The sequence below is a fragment of the Macaca thibetana genome, chromosome 14 (assembly GCF_024542745.1).
Source record: "Macaca thibetana thibetana isolate TM-01 chromosome 14, ASM2454274v1, whole genome shotgun sequence".
In the NCBI taxonomy this organism is placed as follows: Eukaryota; Metazoa; Chordata; class Mammalia; order Primates; family Cercopithecidae; genus Macaca; species Macaca thibetana.
In genome coordinates, this window is record NC_065591.1 from 81,410,406 (window position 1) to 81,428,714 (window position 18,309).

At 36.0% G+C, this 18,309-nt stretch overlaps 1 protein-coding gene across 2 annotated transcripts in view; it reads left to right on the forward strand.

Moving 5' to 3' along the window:
- The window catches only part of LOC126934744 (Putative N-acetylated-alpha-linked acidic dipeptidase), a 66,011-nt gene that overhangs the window by 23,442 nt on the left and 24,260 nt on the right, over nucleotides 1-18,309 (forward strand). For both annotated transcript variants that reach the window (XM_050755527.1, XM_050755529.1), the window contains exons 5-11: nucleotides 643-768; nucleotides 1,550-1,736; nucleotides 4,198-4,291; nucleotides 11,998-12,096; nucleotides 13,330-13,415; nucleotides 14,786-14,905; nucleotides 17,316-17,398. In XM_050755527.1, coding sequence (XP_050611484.1) covers nucleotides 643-768; nucleotides 1,550-1,736; nucleotides 4,198-4,291; nucleotides 11,998-12,096; nucleotides 13,330-13,415; nucleotides 14,786-14,905; nucleotides 17,316-17,398 — 795 coding nt within the window. The remainder of the gene's footprint in view (nucleotides 1-642; nucleotides 769-1,549; nucleotides 1,737-4,197; nucleotides 4,292-11,997; nucleotides 12,097-13,329; nucleotides 13,416-14,785; nucleotides 14,906-17,315; nucleotides 17,399-18,309) is intronic.

Genomic DNA, 18,309 nt, shown 5'->3' on the forward strand with positions numbered 1-18,309 from the left:
TATGATAAAACATTTAAAATTTTAGATGAAGGGGTACATTGCCAACATTAATTTAGGGAACAGGTGAGCAAAAAATGCTTGGAAGGTCACTGATTTAATCTAGCAGGTCATTTAGCAAATGAGAATATTGAGACTCAAATATGATATAAGATTTGCACATCATCACATTAATGATTGAAATTAGACCTATAAACCAGTGATGTTACCTGTCTATTTTTCTTTACTTGGTAGTTGTTAAGAACCATTAAACTGCTCCCTGTGAACACACTCTGAAGAAAGGAAAGATCTCATTAAGGGCTTCTGAGCCTAGGGTATCTGGACCCCTTCAGGTTGCGTGCCGCAATGTGTATATGTATAATACTTTTCTGTGGGAGAGTGCTTCTGTAGCTTCAGCTTCATAGCCACTAAATGTGGGACAAATACAAACAAATATTACTTAATTCATATACTTCTAGCCCATCTAATTCCATTCTCAATTTAAATTCATTTTTCCCATGAATCTCTTCTTCGGAGCTCATACATTTCTGACCCTCTTGTGTGCTCTAACCTCCTCCTTCTTTCAAAAATGTCCAACAGTCCCCATGCAGAAAAACCTCCTTGTTTTACATCTGACTTACATGAAGTCATTCCTGATCTCAACAGGGCGATCTAGTGTATGTTAACTATGCACGAACTGAAGACTTCTTTAAATTGGAACGGGACATGAAAATCAATTGCTCTGGGAAAATTGTAATTGCCAGATATGGGAAAGTTTTCAGAGGAAATAAGGTAAAAAATCATCTTTTTTTCCTCTCCCTCATAGTGGGTTTTACATGTGTAGAATCATTTTCTTAAAACTTTATGAATACGATGATTTTCTTGTATTCTGTGATGTGCCCATGTTACAGAAAGGTCGGCATAAAGCTTACATTTACTAGGTTATATCCCAGAGTTGAATTTGATCATTGGAATTTGGCCAGTGCAGATGGTTAGGGTGAACAGAACAAATTTTTCTGTGCTTACAGGTTATGCCTGTGGCCTACAAAGAAACATGCACTGGGTTTATTATTAAGTTTCAGTATTTTTGTTTTAAATATTTTCTACAAAAATATTTACTAAATTAAATTGTAGTATGAATTGTTATAAATAATGAGGGAAAACAGTTTACACATAGCAAATTTAAATATTACTGTCATTTTATTAGTTAATAAATGTATTTTTCTTTTTAGTGGGAAATTAACTTTTAAAAAATTCCCTTTTGACTATAGAACAAATAGGAATTTGGCCTGTGGGATCTACTTGCTTATTATACTTCTAAGCTAGAGGAAGGAAAAAGCAAATACTCACTACCACTAATAAGAACATTACCAAATCTGACGCTCTGAGGATTTCTGGAGCTTATAGTAGCAAAAAGAAAAGGGAAATTCTCTCTGAGATATTCTTTGTCGTAGGCCTAATGACAAAAGTTTGAAGATAAAGTTCTACTACTTATTTAAGTGTAATATTGAAAACTGATGTTACCGATCTGGAACAACCAGTTTAAAATAAAGAAAGACACTGTGTTTTCTAGGTTAAAAATGCCCAGCTGGCAGGGGCCACAGGAGTCATTCTCTACTCAGACCCTGCTGACTACTTTGCTCCTGGGGTAAAGTCTTATCCAGATGGTTGGAATCTTCCTGGAGGTGGTGTCCAGCGTGGAAATATCCTAAATCTGAATGGTGCAGGAGACCCTCTCACACCAGGTTACCCAGCAAATGGTGAGTGATCAATCCTTGAATGTAACAGGAAACTTAACATTTGAAAGAGACTTTATTATAGAATTTCCTTTGGCACAATGGACTAAGCATGTCTTTTTTTATTCTCTTTGCATTTAAGAATGAAAGAATTTTGAGCTCTAAAATGATTGGTTCAGGTCCCTTACCCCGTTATTTGGAAACTTGGGCCTGGTGGGTTTTCGAATTCAGACTTTTTCAGATATTTAAAAAAAAAAATGGTGTTACACATATACCATAACTTGCATAACAGTGATGTAGGGGCCTGGGACAGAATATGAGGAAAAAGCATATAAATATTTTTGCTGCAGAGTGTATGAATACTTACACTAAGTAGTAAGTGGGGGGCGGGGAATAAGGAATATAAACAGGCTTATGTCTGCTCAAGTTGAATTTTGCTTTCAAATGAGTTCAGCTCAGATCAGGTTTTGCTGTTAAATAAATTCCCCCCAGATTTACAAATTTCACAGTGTTTTTGGATTTCACTGTTGTGGGTAAGGGACGGGAGAGCAGAAGTTCCATAAACTTGTTAAATGGCCAATTTAGGATATAGAGCCCAGGAAATGCATATTGCTTCATTGCTATAAGATAACAGAGATAACTTTAAAAGAGTATTTCCTAAATGGCAGCATTTTACTTGCATTAACAACCCTAAAGCTAGGGGATGTTATTATCTCTTATTTGACAGGGGAGGAAAGTGAGACTAGAAGTCAGCCCAAGATCACCCCTCCTCTAAATGAGCAGTTGGATTCAAATTCAGACAGTCTGGCTCACAGAGTCCATATACTAGTCCTGTGCTGAAAGGCTCCCCTGTAAAACATTAACAAAGGGAGCTGATTTATTTTGAATGTGCTCAACTATTTGATGATGTTTACAAAAATCTGGGATCATTAAGTTTGTGTGGTTTAAAGCTAACTAAATTTTTAAAACTTGTGTGAAATACTTTGCCAAGTTATCTGTGACGTTTACGTCTTCATCTGGTTTTACTCTTAAATCATAGACTCCTGTAAAGATTATATATATATATATATATTTTTTTGGTTTTGTAAATCTTAGAATGTAATATATTGTCAGAATTTTTTTTTTCTTTTTTAAAAAATGATACATATTACCTTATAGCAAAATTACATAAATATACCTGAACTTTATTTACTCCACCTTTTTATTTCCAAGTTTTAAAAAATGCAGCTTAGCCTAAGCTTTATTAGTTATGCAAAGTCAAAATAATGAAAATAAAATGAGATTAACTGGAATGTTTCCGTTGATTTTCTTCAGATTTGAATGATGGTATTTTAGGGGGAAAATTATGTTATTTCTATGAGACTAATGTTTATTGAATTATTTTTTTTGTGCCCTATACATTTTTATTTTCCTTCTAATTTTACTTTTTATTACGGCATAATTCTAACATATATGAAAGTAGAGACAGTTATCAACATGTTGTCAACCTTGTTTTATTTATCATTCCAATTTTTTGCTATTATTCTAGAGAATTTGAAAACAAATCCCACACAACATATTATTATGTCATTTTATGCACAGAAAGAATACGGATTTGCAGTTACCTAAGTTTCTTATTAGATTGTTTTAAAAACACAGAAAAAAAAAAGGAAAAACAGCTCTAATTTTTCTTAAATCTGAAGAAATGATAGAATGTGTGTGCTTATTTTGAGGTAGAGTTTACATGCAATGAAATACATAGATCTTAAGAGTTCAGTTCAATAAATTTTGCAAATTGCATGTGTTTATGTCACTAAAAATAGGATATAAGGGCATTTCCATCACTCTGGAAAGTTCTTTTGTACCCCTTTCTGGTCAATTTTCTCTGTGTCCCCTAGAAGCAATCACTTTCTAATATCTAGCATCGTGTATTAGTTTGCCTGGGTTTGAACTTCAAGTAAATGGAATCAAACAGTAGATTTTTTTTTAAAGCTTTGTTTATTTCAGTGTAGTAATTTGAGATTTTCCATCACATTGTATGTATTAGTTTTTTTCTTTTGATGATTGAGTAGCATTCCATTGTGGGATTATACTATGGATTGTTTATTCATTCTTCTGTTAGAAACCTGGACTTTGTCTAATATTTGGCTAATATAAATGTGACTGTTATGAACAATTTTGTACATGTCTTCTTGTGGGCATGTGCTCATCTTTCTAGAGTAAATACTCAGGAGTGGAATTGCTGTGCCGTAGTGTACATTTCTGCTTGACATTGCTTTTCAAAAGAGTTATCTTAAGTGATTGTATAATTTTAGATTAGACTCACACAAGCAATGTATGGGGATTTCAGTTGCTCCGCATTCTCGCTAACATTTGAACTGTTAATCTGTTTTACTTTAACAATTCTAGCAAATGTGACATTAGAATGTATTTAATGTGATTTACAGAGAACCATTTGAATGAAACTGAGTTTTTACTGGAAATATGGCAATTTTTTTTTTCTCAGAATATGCTTATAGGCGTGGAATTGCAGAGGCTGTTGGTCTTCCAAGTATTCCCGTTCATCCAATTGGATACTATGATGCACAGAAGCTCCTAGAGTAAGTTCGTAAGAAACAATGGATGGCTGTTTGGGTAATTTTCATTATTGATAGTTTTCAAATGTTAGCCTTTTATCTCCATTTTTTTAGTACTTAAATTTTCCAACATAGGTGCTCCTTGTAATTTTATCACTATAAAATAGAGTAGTGGTTCTGTTCTGGAATTTAGTATGTACGTGAGTATCGAGTGTATGACAGCCATGAAAATGAGCCTTTCAGATATGTAACTGCAGGGAACCTAATTGATCAATTGCTCCAGATGCTGTGCTTTAAAACCCCACTCTATTTGTGTCAAGACCATGCTTCCTGTAGTTCTTCTCAGGCAATGACTGAGTGTGGCAAGGATACTACTACAGGCCTGCTTCTGGAAGGCATGGGACTCCTCTGATGCAAAAGTTTAACCCAGGGACTCCCTGATAGCCTGGCTCAAATAGATACTGCACCCAACACTCCTCTTTCTTTTCCTCCTCCCTTTTTCCTTTATTCAATATTAGACCTACCTTGCAGTCTAAGGATTTTCTCAGGGTTTCCTAGCTCTCTCCTCATTTTCCACACATGCTTTTCCCTAGTAAATCTCTTACTCATGTGTTCCTCTGACTAAGTCTGAGAGGACCCAGAATTACACATTATGAGAGCCACTTCCATTTTGTTTATATCTCTATTCTTCTTCTCCTTCTGCTTTCATTATCGAAATTTTCTGCTTTCATTATCAAAACTTTCCCAGATTTGTTCCACTTAACCTGGCATTGGAACTGTTTCCTCTTTCCTGTGCTTCTTTCTCCCATTGCCATGTCCTTTTTTTTTTTTTTTTTTTTTTTTTTTGAGACAGAGTCTCACTCTGTTGCCCAGGCTGGAGTACAGTGGTACGATCTTGGCTCACTGCAACCCCCACCTCCTGGGTTCAAGCAATTCTCCTGCCTCAGCCTCCTGAGTAGCTGGGATTACAGGCGCCCACCACTATGCCCGACTGATTTTTGTATTTTTAGTAGAGATGGGGTTTCACCATGCTGGTCAGGCTGGTCTTGAACTCCTGATCTCAGGTGATCCGCCCACCTCAGCCTCCCAAAGTGCTGGGATTACAGGCGTGAGTCACCGTGCCCAGCCAGCATTATTCTTTAGAGGTGAGAGAACACTGGCTTTTCTAAAAGTGAAATTGATAGATACCAAAGCATCTGGCCAGTTAGTCCCTTTTCTTCTTTGAGTTCAAGCATTTCTTAATCATTTTATTCCAATATTTATGAGGAAGCACTTTTTGACCTAGGACAAGGCACTCAGTTTCAGAGGTGAGGAGCCAGACATCTGGGGAGTAGGATGCATCTGTTCAATTTAAGGGCAGATTGAGAAAGTACCCTGGTCTTTCTTCCTTGGGGCTATAAACTTTACTACATTGTTTAAGATTCAGGACACAGGCACAACTTTTGATAGCACCATAGACTATGCATTTGCCTAAAAATATGTACAAATAAAGACTAAGTATTCATGATATTTAAAAGGTAAAACTCATTTTAGCATTACTTGTAATAGTGGAAAACTGTAGACAACACAGATCTTCAACAATTGATATGTACTGAAATATTAATGACTATGATAGTAAATGAAGTGATTAAAAGATATTATATGTTGTACCAGAATAATTAATAATATAGAAAAATGCTTATGATATACTATTGAGTGAAGAAAAGCAAATTTCAAAACTATATATATATATATATATATATAGAGAGAGAGAGATATAGTATTATCTCAGTTATATAAAAATTTAAAACATGGGGCTGGGCGCTGTGGCTCATGCTTGTAATCCCAGCACTTTGGGAGGCCGAGGCGAGTGGATCATGAGGTGAAGAGATGGAGACCATCCTGGCCAACATGGTGAAACCCCGTCTGTACTAAAAATACAAAACTTAGCTGGGCATGGTGGTGATTGCCTGTAGCCCCAGCTACTCGGGAGGCTGAGGCAGGAGAATCGCTTGAACCTTGGAGGCAGAGGTTGCAGTGAGCCGAGATCACGCCACTGCACTCCAGCCTGGGTAACAGAGTGAGACTCAGTCTCAAAAAAAACAAAAAAAGTAAAACATGAACCTGTATTATCTTTGTAATTAGAAAAAAAGGATGCATAATATCATGGAATTAGATGTGAGATTTATTTAAATGTTTTCAATTTGGTCTGGTTTACTAGGTCAATATCAGCTGTGCTCTGATTGTGTAATGGAATTACCTGATTGAAAAATTACAAATGTAATTCATCTGACATTACTGTGTCAGCCTCTATAAGCCATTTTACAAATACAATCACCGTTAATAACATAACTTTCATGGAAAAGTGCATTTTACACTCAAAATTTCATAATTAAAAATAGGCATTTCTATTTATCCACTTTCTAAGCCATAATGAAATAGTCCATATAAGTGTAATTTAGTTTTTAAAAATTGTTTAAAAGAACATATGGTTTGCTTATGAATTTCACTGTGAAAATTTACTCTCTTTGCACATGTGCCTTGGGAGTGTGCCAAGCTACTCAACTCTCTCAAGTGGGTAGCAGTTTAGCATTGTGCATTAAATAGAAAAGACAGTGTTTTACAAATGGAATATATCATGAAATAAAAGTTTATTAATACATGTGTGAGAAAACGAGGAGAGATATAAAGTTATATAATGGTCCAAGAATGCTGAGAACTTAAATAAAAAATTGATGAAATGTGAGTGATGGTAAAAACTTTATGTTGACTTGAGTGGGAGAGAAAGGAGACACCATGTATGTTTTTTCCTATTTTTCTTTACATATATACTGAACACAGTGTGATTATGCGGTTTTAATTTGTCTTCTAGAGTAACTTCTAGGATGATAATTATAGTGCCAACAGTAACAGTAATAGCAGGTATCCTGCATGGAGTGCTAATTATGCTTTAGCACTTACTGTTGTGCTAAATGCTTTACATACATCTCCTTAATTAACCTATAAAACAACTATATGAGTTAGTATTGTGATACTCATTTTAACCAATGTTCAGAGAGTAAGTGAGAGAGCCGGGACCCAAATTCATGTCTGATGCAAAAGATACTTTGGTAAACACTATTTACTCCCTACTCAACTAAACAAGCATTTAGTAGCCACCTCTATTGATTATAGTGTTGTCTCATTCTTATGTCTCTGCTCAGGAGACCTTTAATGTCTTCTCACAGCCCACTCACTCAAGGAACATTTATAGAATGACTTTTATATTTCAGCCACTGCAGTAAAGGTAAGAATTAGGTAAAGATAGTAGTAATATACTCTCCTGTATTCTTGATTTTAGTAATTACAGTCTTCCCTTTTTAACTTGGTCAGTCTACTGATTTGCTAATTTTGTTGATCTTTTTTTAATTTTTTATTATTATACTTTAAGTTCTAGGGTACATGTGCACAATGTGCAGGTTTGTTACATATGTATACATGTGCCATGTTAGTGTGCTGCACCCATTAACTCATCATTTACATTAGGTATATCTCCTAATGCTATCCCTCCCCCAACCCCCGTCCTCACAATAGGCCCCGGTGTGTGATGTTCCCCTTCCTGTGTCCAAGTGATATCATTGTTCAATTCCCACCTATGAGTGAGAACATATGGTATTTGGTTTTCTGTTCTTGCGATAGTTTGCTGAGAATGATGGTTTCCAGCTGCATCCATGTCCCTACAAAGGACAGGAACTCATCCTTTTTTATAGTTGCATCGTATTCCATGGTGTATATGTGCCACATTTTCTTAATCCAGTCTGTCACTGATGGACATTTGGGTTGATACCAAGTATTTGCTACTGTGAATAGTGCCACAATAAACATATGTGTGCATGTGTCTTTATAGCAGCATGACTTATAATCCTTTGGGTATATCCCCAGTTATGGTATGGCTGGGTCAAATGGTATTTCTAGTTCTAGATCCTTGAGGAATCGCCACACTGTTTTGCACAATGGTTGAACTAGTTTACAGTCCCACCAACAGTGTAAAAGTGTTCCTATTTCTCCACATCCTCTCCAGCACCTGTTGTTTCCTGACTTTTTAATGATTGCCATTCTAACTGGTGTGAGATGGTATCTCATTGTGGTTTTGATTTGCATTTCTCTGATGGCCAGTGATGATGAGCATTTTTTCATGTTCTGTGGGCTGTATGAATGTCTTCTTTTGAGAACTGTCTGTTCATATCCTTTGCGTACTTTTTGATGGGGTTGTTTGCTTTTTTCTTGTAAATTTGTTTGAGTTCTTTGTAGGTTCTGGATATTAGCCCTTTGTCAGATGAGTAGATTGCAAACATTTTCTCCCATTCTGTAGGTTGCCTGTTCACTCTGATGGTAGTTTCTTTTGCTGTGCAGAAGCTCTTTAGTTTAATTAGATCCTATTTGTCAATTTTGGCTTTTGTTGCCATTGCTTTTGGTGTTTTAGACATGAAGTCCTTGCCCATGCCTATGTCCTGAATACCTAGGTTTTCTTCTAGGGTTTTTATGGTTTTAGGTCTAACATTTAAGTCTCTAATCCATCTTTTTAAAGAATCACCCCTTGTTTCATTGATTTTCTCTATTCTCTATTTTATTATTTCTCTTTCAATCTTTGTAATTTTCTTTCTTATGCTTTCTGAGTTTAGTTTAGTTTTCTTTGTCCAGTTTATTAAGGTGAAAGCTTAGCTTACTGATTTGAGATTGTTCTATATAGGTGTTTACAGCTATGCATTTTCCTTTAAGCACTGCTTTTGCTGCATCTCATAAGTATTGGTACATTGTGTTGTCATTTTTATTCATCTCAAAGCATTTTTAAATTGTATTTCAGAGAATATTTCTTTGACCCATTGGTTATTTAGGAGTTAGTTGTTTAATTTCCATGTATTTGTGAATTTCCTAAATTTACTTTTGTTATTGATTGCTAAATTCCTTTTATTGTGGTTGGATTAGTAAAAGAAGTATATGAGTAATAAAATGATTGTATAATTTCAACCTTTTAAATTTATCCAGACTCATTTTACAGCCATGATTTATTATGAAAAGTGCTCCATGTGCACTTGAGTTACACTGTTTTTCAATTTCTTTCTCAAGGAAAGTTAGCCATTTTATATCCCAGCCAGAATAGTCATCATGCCTTACCCTTGCTCTTTGCTTGCCTGCCTCTGTGCCTGGAATGCTCTTCACCCTCATTTTTCCATGCCCAGCCCTTATTCATCCTTTAAAATCCAGATCAAGTGAAACCTTCTTTAGAAAGTAATTCCTGATCTCACAAGCTGAATCAAGCTTTCTTTTGTCCACATTTTTTAGAACTTTACCTTTGATCTGTCATGTTCTGTTTTATATTATGATTGGTTTTATATGTATTTTCTTCTGAGTGATTTATAAACTCTTTGGTGGAAAGACTGAGTCTTGTATATATTTATATTTTTTAGTGAATAAAACACAGTGCCTTAAACATAGTAGACAACAAATCTTCTCCAAATGGTCAAAATTGATATACTACAAGATACAGAATTATAAACTCAATACTGTCTGTACATTAATTACTGGGCATCTACAGTCTACCAAATATGTTCAGAGACATTTTCCAACGTTTATTTGTACTTTCTAATATTTTTGTGGTTTGAAATTTTAATATTCAACTTTTAAATATTTGTGGAATTTATTTTTTATTTATAAAGTGAGAAAAGGACCTAAAGAGATTTATACCTCAGTAACATTTTTCAACTGAAACTTCTATTCTCCACGTATGTGTATTGTTTTTTTCATTGGTATATTAGATTCTTATATATAACTATTATTATGTTCTCTTCTAGTCATTTGTTTACCTCTCCTTGTGGGGACACTACAATCATGGCTTTGTATTATATTGTTTTATGGGAATATGGACTATTAATTTTTATTTTGAAAAGGAAATACATTTACAAAGTTCACAATTCAAAGGGATTTATAGTAAAGTTTTCCTCTCATCCATTTACACCCCCAAAGCAACTGATGTTATTAGTTTATAGTATATTAGCATAGCTCTCTGCTGCAGAGAGAGGTCCTGGAAAAAAGTGTGTTGCTGGTCCACTGCAAAATGCAGAGGGTTTTATAGATGAGATGGTGAAGAGGTGATGTCTGATTTATATAAGTCATGGAAAAACTGGTTAGACCAGGTGTGTCATTTGCATAGGGTGTGAATTTCTGGTAGCCCCACCCTAATCTTTTATTATTCAGGTAAGCTTTCTGCCTGAGCTGCGCCATGTTGCTCATTTCTCTGTTACTGTGCATGTGGTAACAAAAACAGGGAAGATGGACCCTCCATATGTACATGCCTGGCCCCCAGGTAATAGCCATTTTTTTTTTTTTTTTTTTTTTTGAGATAGAATTTTGCTCTTGTTGCCCAGGCTGGAGTGCAATGACATTATCTCGCCTCACCACAGTCTCTGCCTCCCGGGTTCAAGTGATTCTCCTGCCTCAGCCTCCTGAGTAGCTGGGATTACAGGCATGTGCCGCCACCACACCCAGCTAATTTTTTTTTTTTTTTTTTTTTTTTTTTTTTTTAGTAGAGACGGGGTTTCTCCATGTTGGTCAGGCTGATCTCGAACTCCCGACCTCAGGTGATCCGCCCTCCTCGGCCTCCCAAAGTGCTGGGATTACAAGCGTGAGCCACCGCGCCTGACCGCAGGTAGCCCTTTTCTATTGGCACAGCTGCCGGCATTCCCCTGCACTTTTCAGCTTGCTAATCTATGTTTGCAGCTACATTTTTCAGGCTGCTTTTTGTTAGAAAAAATAGTAATAATTTCTTGGGCTACTTTTTGTTAGAAGGGAAGCTCTGCCAAGGACTCTGTTGCCCCCATTGTCTGGAGTATTCATTTAACGGGAACAAAATGCCCGTGGTAGGCCCAAAGAAGTCTGTTTTTGCCTTACAGCTGAATTTTTATAAAAATGTAGTTACAATTAAGGTAGAGGTTATTCCGTTTGAACAGTCTTTTAAGTTTGTCTGGAAACACATTCGTCTCTCAGTAGCTATTTAGTAAAAGTATATTGTTTTACATGCCCCAATCAAGAATAAGTTAATCCATCATCTCAATACAGTAAAGGCAGATATGCTGAAGTGAAACTACAAGAACCCCACCATTTCATAAACATTACCATGTTTTCTTTCTCAGTAATCTGCTGAAAGATAACCAGGGACCATGGCATGTACTGAGTGATCTGCCTGAATCTTTATTTCTGAATTTTAAAAAATAGCGTTGAAGTTTTTAGGGGCTTCTGAAATGAAATCCTTTCAAACGAAAGGATCCTCCTGTCTTCTTAGTAGATGTGTATGAAAGTACTTTGTAAAAAATAACTATATACCAGTGAGACAAATAACAATGGAAAAATTCAGAGAGTTAGACATCAAGCTCTTTCTTCAGCACATGCTCTGGAAAGCACTTTTAGATTTACTACTAGATACTGGTAACACAGATCAAATTCTTATCAATAATTTGAATCTTAATTATACCATTTACTAGTTGCATGACGTTGGGCATGTTATCTAATCTCTAAGCCTCCTGTGCCCCATCTGTGAAGTGGAGGAAGCAATTCCTCAGAATTGTGGTAAGGTTTAAATGACATATTATATTCAAAGCACTTTGTACTCATTAAAGATATTATGAGCAGATTCTCAATAAAATGAATCCATTAACATTTTAATGTGTTACTTCAGGGTTTTTTTGTGGCTAATCACGTTTTTTTGTGTCCAACAGAAAAATGGGTGGCTCAGCATCACCAGATAGCAGCTGGAGAGGAAGTCTCAAAGTGCCCTACAATGTTGGACCTGGCTTTACTGGAAACTTTTCTACACAGTTAAGAGACTATTTTAATTTTAACTCTTTTAAGGGGGAGCCTTAAAGAAAAAAATACTAGGCCGGGCGCGGTGGCTCACGCCTGTAATATGAGCACTTTGGGAGGCCGAGGTGGGAGGATCACGAGGTCAGGAGATTGAGACCATCCCGGCTAACAATGTGAAACCCTGTCTCTACTAAAAATAGAAAAAAATAGCCGGGCGTGGTTTCGGGCGCCTGTAGTCCCAGCTACTCGGGAGGCTAAGGCAGGAGAATGGCGCTAACCCGGGAGGCGGAGCTTGCAGTGAGCTGAGATTGCGCCAGGGAGGCGGAGCTTGCAGTGAGCTGAGATCGCGCCAGTGCACTCTAGCCTGGGCGACAGAGCCAGACTCCATCTCAAGAAAAAAAAAAAAAAAGAAAAGAAAAAATACTATAGAGGATGACAGAAAAAGTAAAGTTTATGTAATACCAGCAGGAAACAAAACTGCAAGTTAGAACCAGTGTAATTTTTGCCTGTGAACAATTAGACATCTTTAAACAAGATTGAAGATTTAAAAATTATGGGTGTTGTTGGAACTCAGAAAATGGATAACCCAAAGTATGGTGTTCTGGCATGCTGAGCACTTTGAACTAAAGGATAAAAGTCCTTAAATGCAGCTTCAGAATCAATAGTTCTGACCTCCTACTTCACCCTACAAGAGCAGAGTGGAAGTTTCACTCTGAAGTTCCCTTATCTGAAGCTCCTGTAGAAGGAAGACAATGACTTTCTTTCCCCTCCCTGAAATTTTATTGACCAGGGAAGATTGAACTCATATAATAGGAAGGAAGACTGAGGCATATCACTTTACACAGGCCTTGTCACAGCTGTTGACTGTTCTCTAGTTCCATTCAAGTTCCAAAGAGAATTATTTACAAACTATTGCCTGCTCTTCGGGTCCATTTAACTCTCTTGAAAACCGTTTACCATCCCTCAAAACCACCTGCAGTCCCCCACTTCCCCCTCCCCTGTGAAGAGGGTGCCAGTTAAACTTCAGCCATTTGGCCTTTGTTTGAGTCTCACATTTTGTTTGGCTCCTATATACACTGGTGTGTTAATCAGTTTGTATCTTTTTCTCCTGTTAGTCGATTTTCAGTTTATTTGACCAGATTTGAACCTTCAAAGGCAGAGGGGAAAATTCCCTTAACCCTTATAGTGTTAATCTGTTAACCAGTTTCGTTTTTTTTTTTAAAGAATGTCTTTTATCTTTGCATTAGAAAAGTCAAGATGCACATCCACTCTACCAGTGAAGTGGCAAGAATTTACAATGTGATAGGTACTCTCAGAGGAGCAGTGGAACCAGGTAAAGGAATCATTTGCTTAGCAAATATTGATCAAGTAACTGTTATGTGCTGGATACTGCCAACCTCTGGGAGTGCAAAGTGAATCAAAACAAACAAACAAACGAACAAAGAAAACCAGTGGAACTCACCTAAAAACAAAATAAATAAATATGAAATAATTTTGTATTGTGGTACAGGTGGTGAAGAAAAGTGAATGTTTGGTGCTAGGCTGGGCAGATGACCAAGGTGAATGATAAATTGTGCAGGCCTCAATTAAAGAATCAAGGGAAGCAGGGTAGGGAAAGATGCATTTTTTTCTGAGTTTTCTGAATTTTTTTTTTTTTTTACTACATATTTTGCATAGGGAAATATCTTCATGATAACTATTAACATCTATATAAAATATCACACTCTTAGAAAATTAAGATAATCTTGTATTAATGAATCCTTTACATAGTTTTATTTTCCACAACTAAAGCCACTGATAAAATATATGGACATATGATTTCCATAGAAGCTCGGATGATCTACTAATTAATACATTTTATACATAGTCTTAGTTCATGAAGCCTCAGTTTCTTATGAACTATTTGGTTCCATATTTCTTACCAAAACAGATACTATTAAATGTATATTAAACATATTAATTGCATGTTTCTTATGAGCAGTGATTTATTTTAGATCAAGAATATTGATATCCTTGTCGTTTGCATATTCTAATGAGTACTAAGCAATATATAAGTGGCTATTATAGAATAATACTGAGTACCTATTTTGTGCCAGCTCTGTGATAAGCATTGGAGATGGGGAGACAAAAGAAGACACAGACCCGAGACAAAGAGCTCACAGTTTGTGAAGGGAGCCATATACTTAAGGGTGATCAGTGCTTTATTACTCCTGAGAGCAGGGTAGGCAGAGAAATTCCCTCTTCTATAGAAAATAAAAAAGGTTCATAGAGGGAGAACATATTTGAGCTGTACCTTAAAAACTGAATAGAAAGAATAGGAATTGGAGAACTTCCTATGTGGCCACTATGTTCTCTTATTTTGAATAAATTAGAAAGTGGTAAGTTAGGTAAGAGAGGAGTAATAGAGAATTACAAAAAATGTGAATAAGGATAACATTAAGCTTTCTTAATTACTTATATGTAGTACTTATAATTATAGTAATACATTGAAATATATATTTGCTTTATCACATTTATGCTTTCTCAGATAGCAGAAACACATATTACAATCAGAAATAACATATTTTCACAAATCTTAGGGAACCTAGCCTTTTTTTTTTTTTTGAGTAATGAGTGCTTTGTATTTAGATGCTATTGAGTTGTTTGCAATTTTCTCTTTTATTGACCCAAAATGACAAATAGTCTTGTATCGATGCTTTCTAGACAGATACGTCATTCTGGGAGGTCACCGGGACTCATGGGTGTTTGGTGGTATTGACCCTCAGAGTGGAGCAGCTGTTGTTCATGAAATTGTGAGGAGCTTTGGAACGCTGAAAAAGGAAGGTAATACAAACCAACAGCAAAAAAGCCAACCTATCTGACTCTCAGTTTAGTCTTCGGTAAAGGGAGTATAAAAATACTACTTCAACCATTACATGTGTTTGGTAAAAATACCGATACAATTTTTAATATTGGTTGGTTAATTATATTATTTATTTTATTTTATTTATTATTTATTTTTTTTGAGATGGAGTCTCGCTCTGTCGCCCAGGCTGGAGTGCAGTGGCTGGATCTCGGCTCACTGCAAGTTTCGCCTCCCGGGTTTACGCCATTCTCCTGCCTCAGCCTCCCGAGTAGCTGGGACTACACGCACCCGCCACCTCACCCGGCTAGTTTTTTTGTATTTTTTTAGTAGAGACGGGTTTCACCGTGTTAGCCAGGATGGTCTCGATCTCCTGACCTCGTGATCCGCCCGTCTCGGCCTCCCAAAGTGCTGGGATTACAGGCTTGAGCCACCGCACCCTGCCAATTGTATTATTTATTTTTGCATTTATTTATATAACATTTATATTATTGATATTTATGTATTAAGTGATAATCTGAAATAAAGGAATTATACTGTTAATGGTTGTTCTTTGCAACTAAGAAGATGCAGATGGGTTACATCACTAGAGAAAACACACTGAAATTAGATTATAAGCCAAAGCTTCCTCGTTAGAGACTGTAAGCAGACGTTCCTCAGTCTCTTCTAACCCCAGACCTCAGGTTAAATGTATGGAGTAATTAAGGAGATAGATGTTCTGTTCAGAGAAATACTGGTCTTAGGTCTAATGGGATTCTGTCAAAAGTTTGGAATCTGTATTCTCATACCCTGAGCACTGGTGTGCTCTCACAAAAATTAGGTTTATACTCGTAACATCATCACTTTAGCCATTTTAGAATCTTCATATGATAGTCAAAGTAAAATTTAGTTCAAATGTTTGCTCTTTAACATAATAATTGCACATTGAGAGCAAGAAGTTCATTCTCTTTATTGACCCTGCAAACAAGGTGTCTGGGGGCTGTAAAATATAACCTATATATTTGTAGCAACAATAAAAACAATAATATATGTTGTTTGCATAGTATTTACTTTTTTTGAGAAGCTGTTTTTATATGTCCTATGTACTTTGAAGTCATAGCAACTAGGGAGAAGACATATTTATTTATCTTCTCATGTAACAGATAAGTTAACCAAGGTTTAGAGAATTCAATAGTTTCCCCAGGATTATGTAGCTAGCATGTGGCAGAATAAGAGAATCAGGGTTTAAACTCAAATTTCTGACTACCAGTCCACAAAACCATGATGTCTCTATTTAAAATAAAATGTAAAGGTGCTCAGTTCTTTTTTCTACACAGCTATCTTATATTTGAAAAAAACCAAACAATGGAGACCTAAATTTACATAATTCACGAAGTAGGTAGTGTTTAATTTTGTTACAAAAATGTTTCATGATTTTGCTAGGAAATCCCTGTGGTAACTATACAAAACATCGCTGTGACAATTACAAAATATGCCAAAGAAATGGAATGCTGATGAATAATAATAGGAAATTTGAATAATACTATTGACAAAAACAAAAGACTAGAGTCAACAGCTATAGTATATACATGCTTAAGCACACATGAATATTTACTAAGATGATGAGTACTCACAATTTTTGGGGCACCTACTCAGTGCTTTCTAAACATTATTCCATTTAATCCTCCCACAATCAAGTGGTGTCTTCATCTTTACTCTCTTGTTCCTGGTATACAGATGAAGAAATGGAAGTTTAGTAGGTTTGAATAACTTTCCCTTAGTCGTGCTGCTAGTGAGAGAACCAGGGTTTGAAACAAGATCTTGCCTTAACACCAAGGTCAGTGTTTATAACCTCCAAGACACATCACCCCTCTACTGAATTATGTGGTTTTCAGCAACAGCAAACATTGCTGTTGCTAACTGAGCCCTTATTGATTAATTCTGGCAGAGAATGGAGTGAAATCATACGACCAGCTGATATTGAACAATTGTTTATTTGATGTCAGAACAATAGGAAAGAGTTTCAAAGGATTTTCTTTCAGTTATATCTGCTTTCAGAAGACCGAACACATCTAGAAATTTCTTTCTTTGTTCTAGGCAGTTGCAGACCACCAATGACTTCCTATGCATAGCCAATTATTATAAACCTATTAGATTGTTTTATGATCTTGCAAGATCTTTACTGTCACATTTCCCCCCTTTTCTATGTAATTGTACTATTTTGTATTGACAACTTTTTAAAATCTTACAAAAGAAAATTACGTAAGTAAAGATTTTTACCACAATTCGCCCTTCCCAAATAATCAATGACTGCTTTTTTGTTTTGTTTTGTTTTTTTCCATCTGGGCTTGGTAGTATCCTGGGTACATTATGAATTTTTTTCTAGCATTTATATATGCACATATATTTTAGGGTGGAGACCTAGAAGAACAATTTTGTTTGCAAGCTGGGATGCAGAAGAATTTGGTCTTCTTGGTTCTACTGAATGGGCAGAGGTTAGTTGATAATTTGCTATAATATAAATTTTTATAAAATAAATTAGCCAGGACTTATTTGCCAAGCACATAAAAATATGAAATGAATATAATAAGAAAATACTTAAAGTTTTTTTTCCCCAAAACCTGAAGCAACATATTCTTGTTCAAAAATCAGCAATAAAAATCTCTGTTGCTAAAGAACTAAGTTTTGTTTGAACTTTTAAGAGCCACTTAATGTCAATTGTCAAAATTATCTTTATTTCCTGGGAGTATGAGAGTAAATAAGCAGATATGCTAGAAACCAAACATCAAAACGAGTCAGTTTCTTAACCATACTGCAGTTTATTCTTCAAAATATTGTCTTAGCAAACATGAACGACCTAACAGACTTTTCCGTGAATATCTTCCCATAAACATGCCATTTAAATGCAGAATCTTCTCTGATTCAAAGGGAATGAAGCTATTTCAAGTTTATGAAAAATATGAGGTTAAATTGTCTCTATTTCCTGACCATGAAGTCAAATTCTCCTGTATCATGTTTGATTTCTGTCATGATTCTATTACGCTTTCCAAAATATCTCCTAAAGCTAAATACATTTTTTTCTTTTTTTGAGATGGAGTCTCACTCTTGCCCAGGCTGGAGTACAGTGACGTGATTTCTGCTCACTGCAACCTCAGCATCCCTGGTTCAAGCGATTCTCCTGCCCCAGCCTCCCGAGTAGCTGGGATTACAGACCACCACACCTGGCTAAATTTTGTATGTTTAGTAAGACAGGGTTTTGCCATGTTGGCCAGGCTGGCCTTGAACTCCTGAACTTAAGTGATCTGCCTACCTCGGCCTCCGAAAGTGCTAGAATTACAGGCGTGTGCCACCACGCCTGGCTGTAAGGTATCCTTTTCATTTATCTTTCTTAATTCATAATGACCCT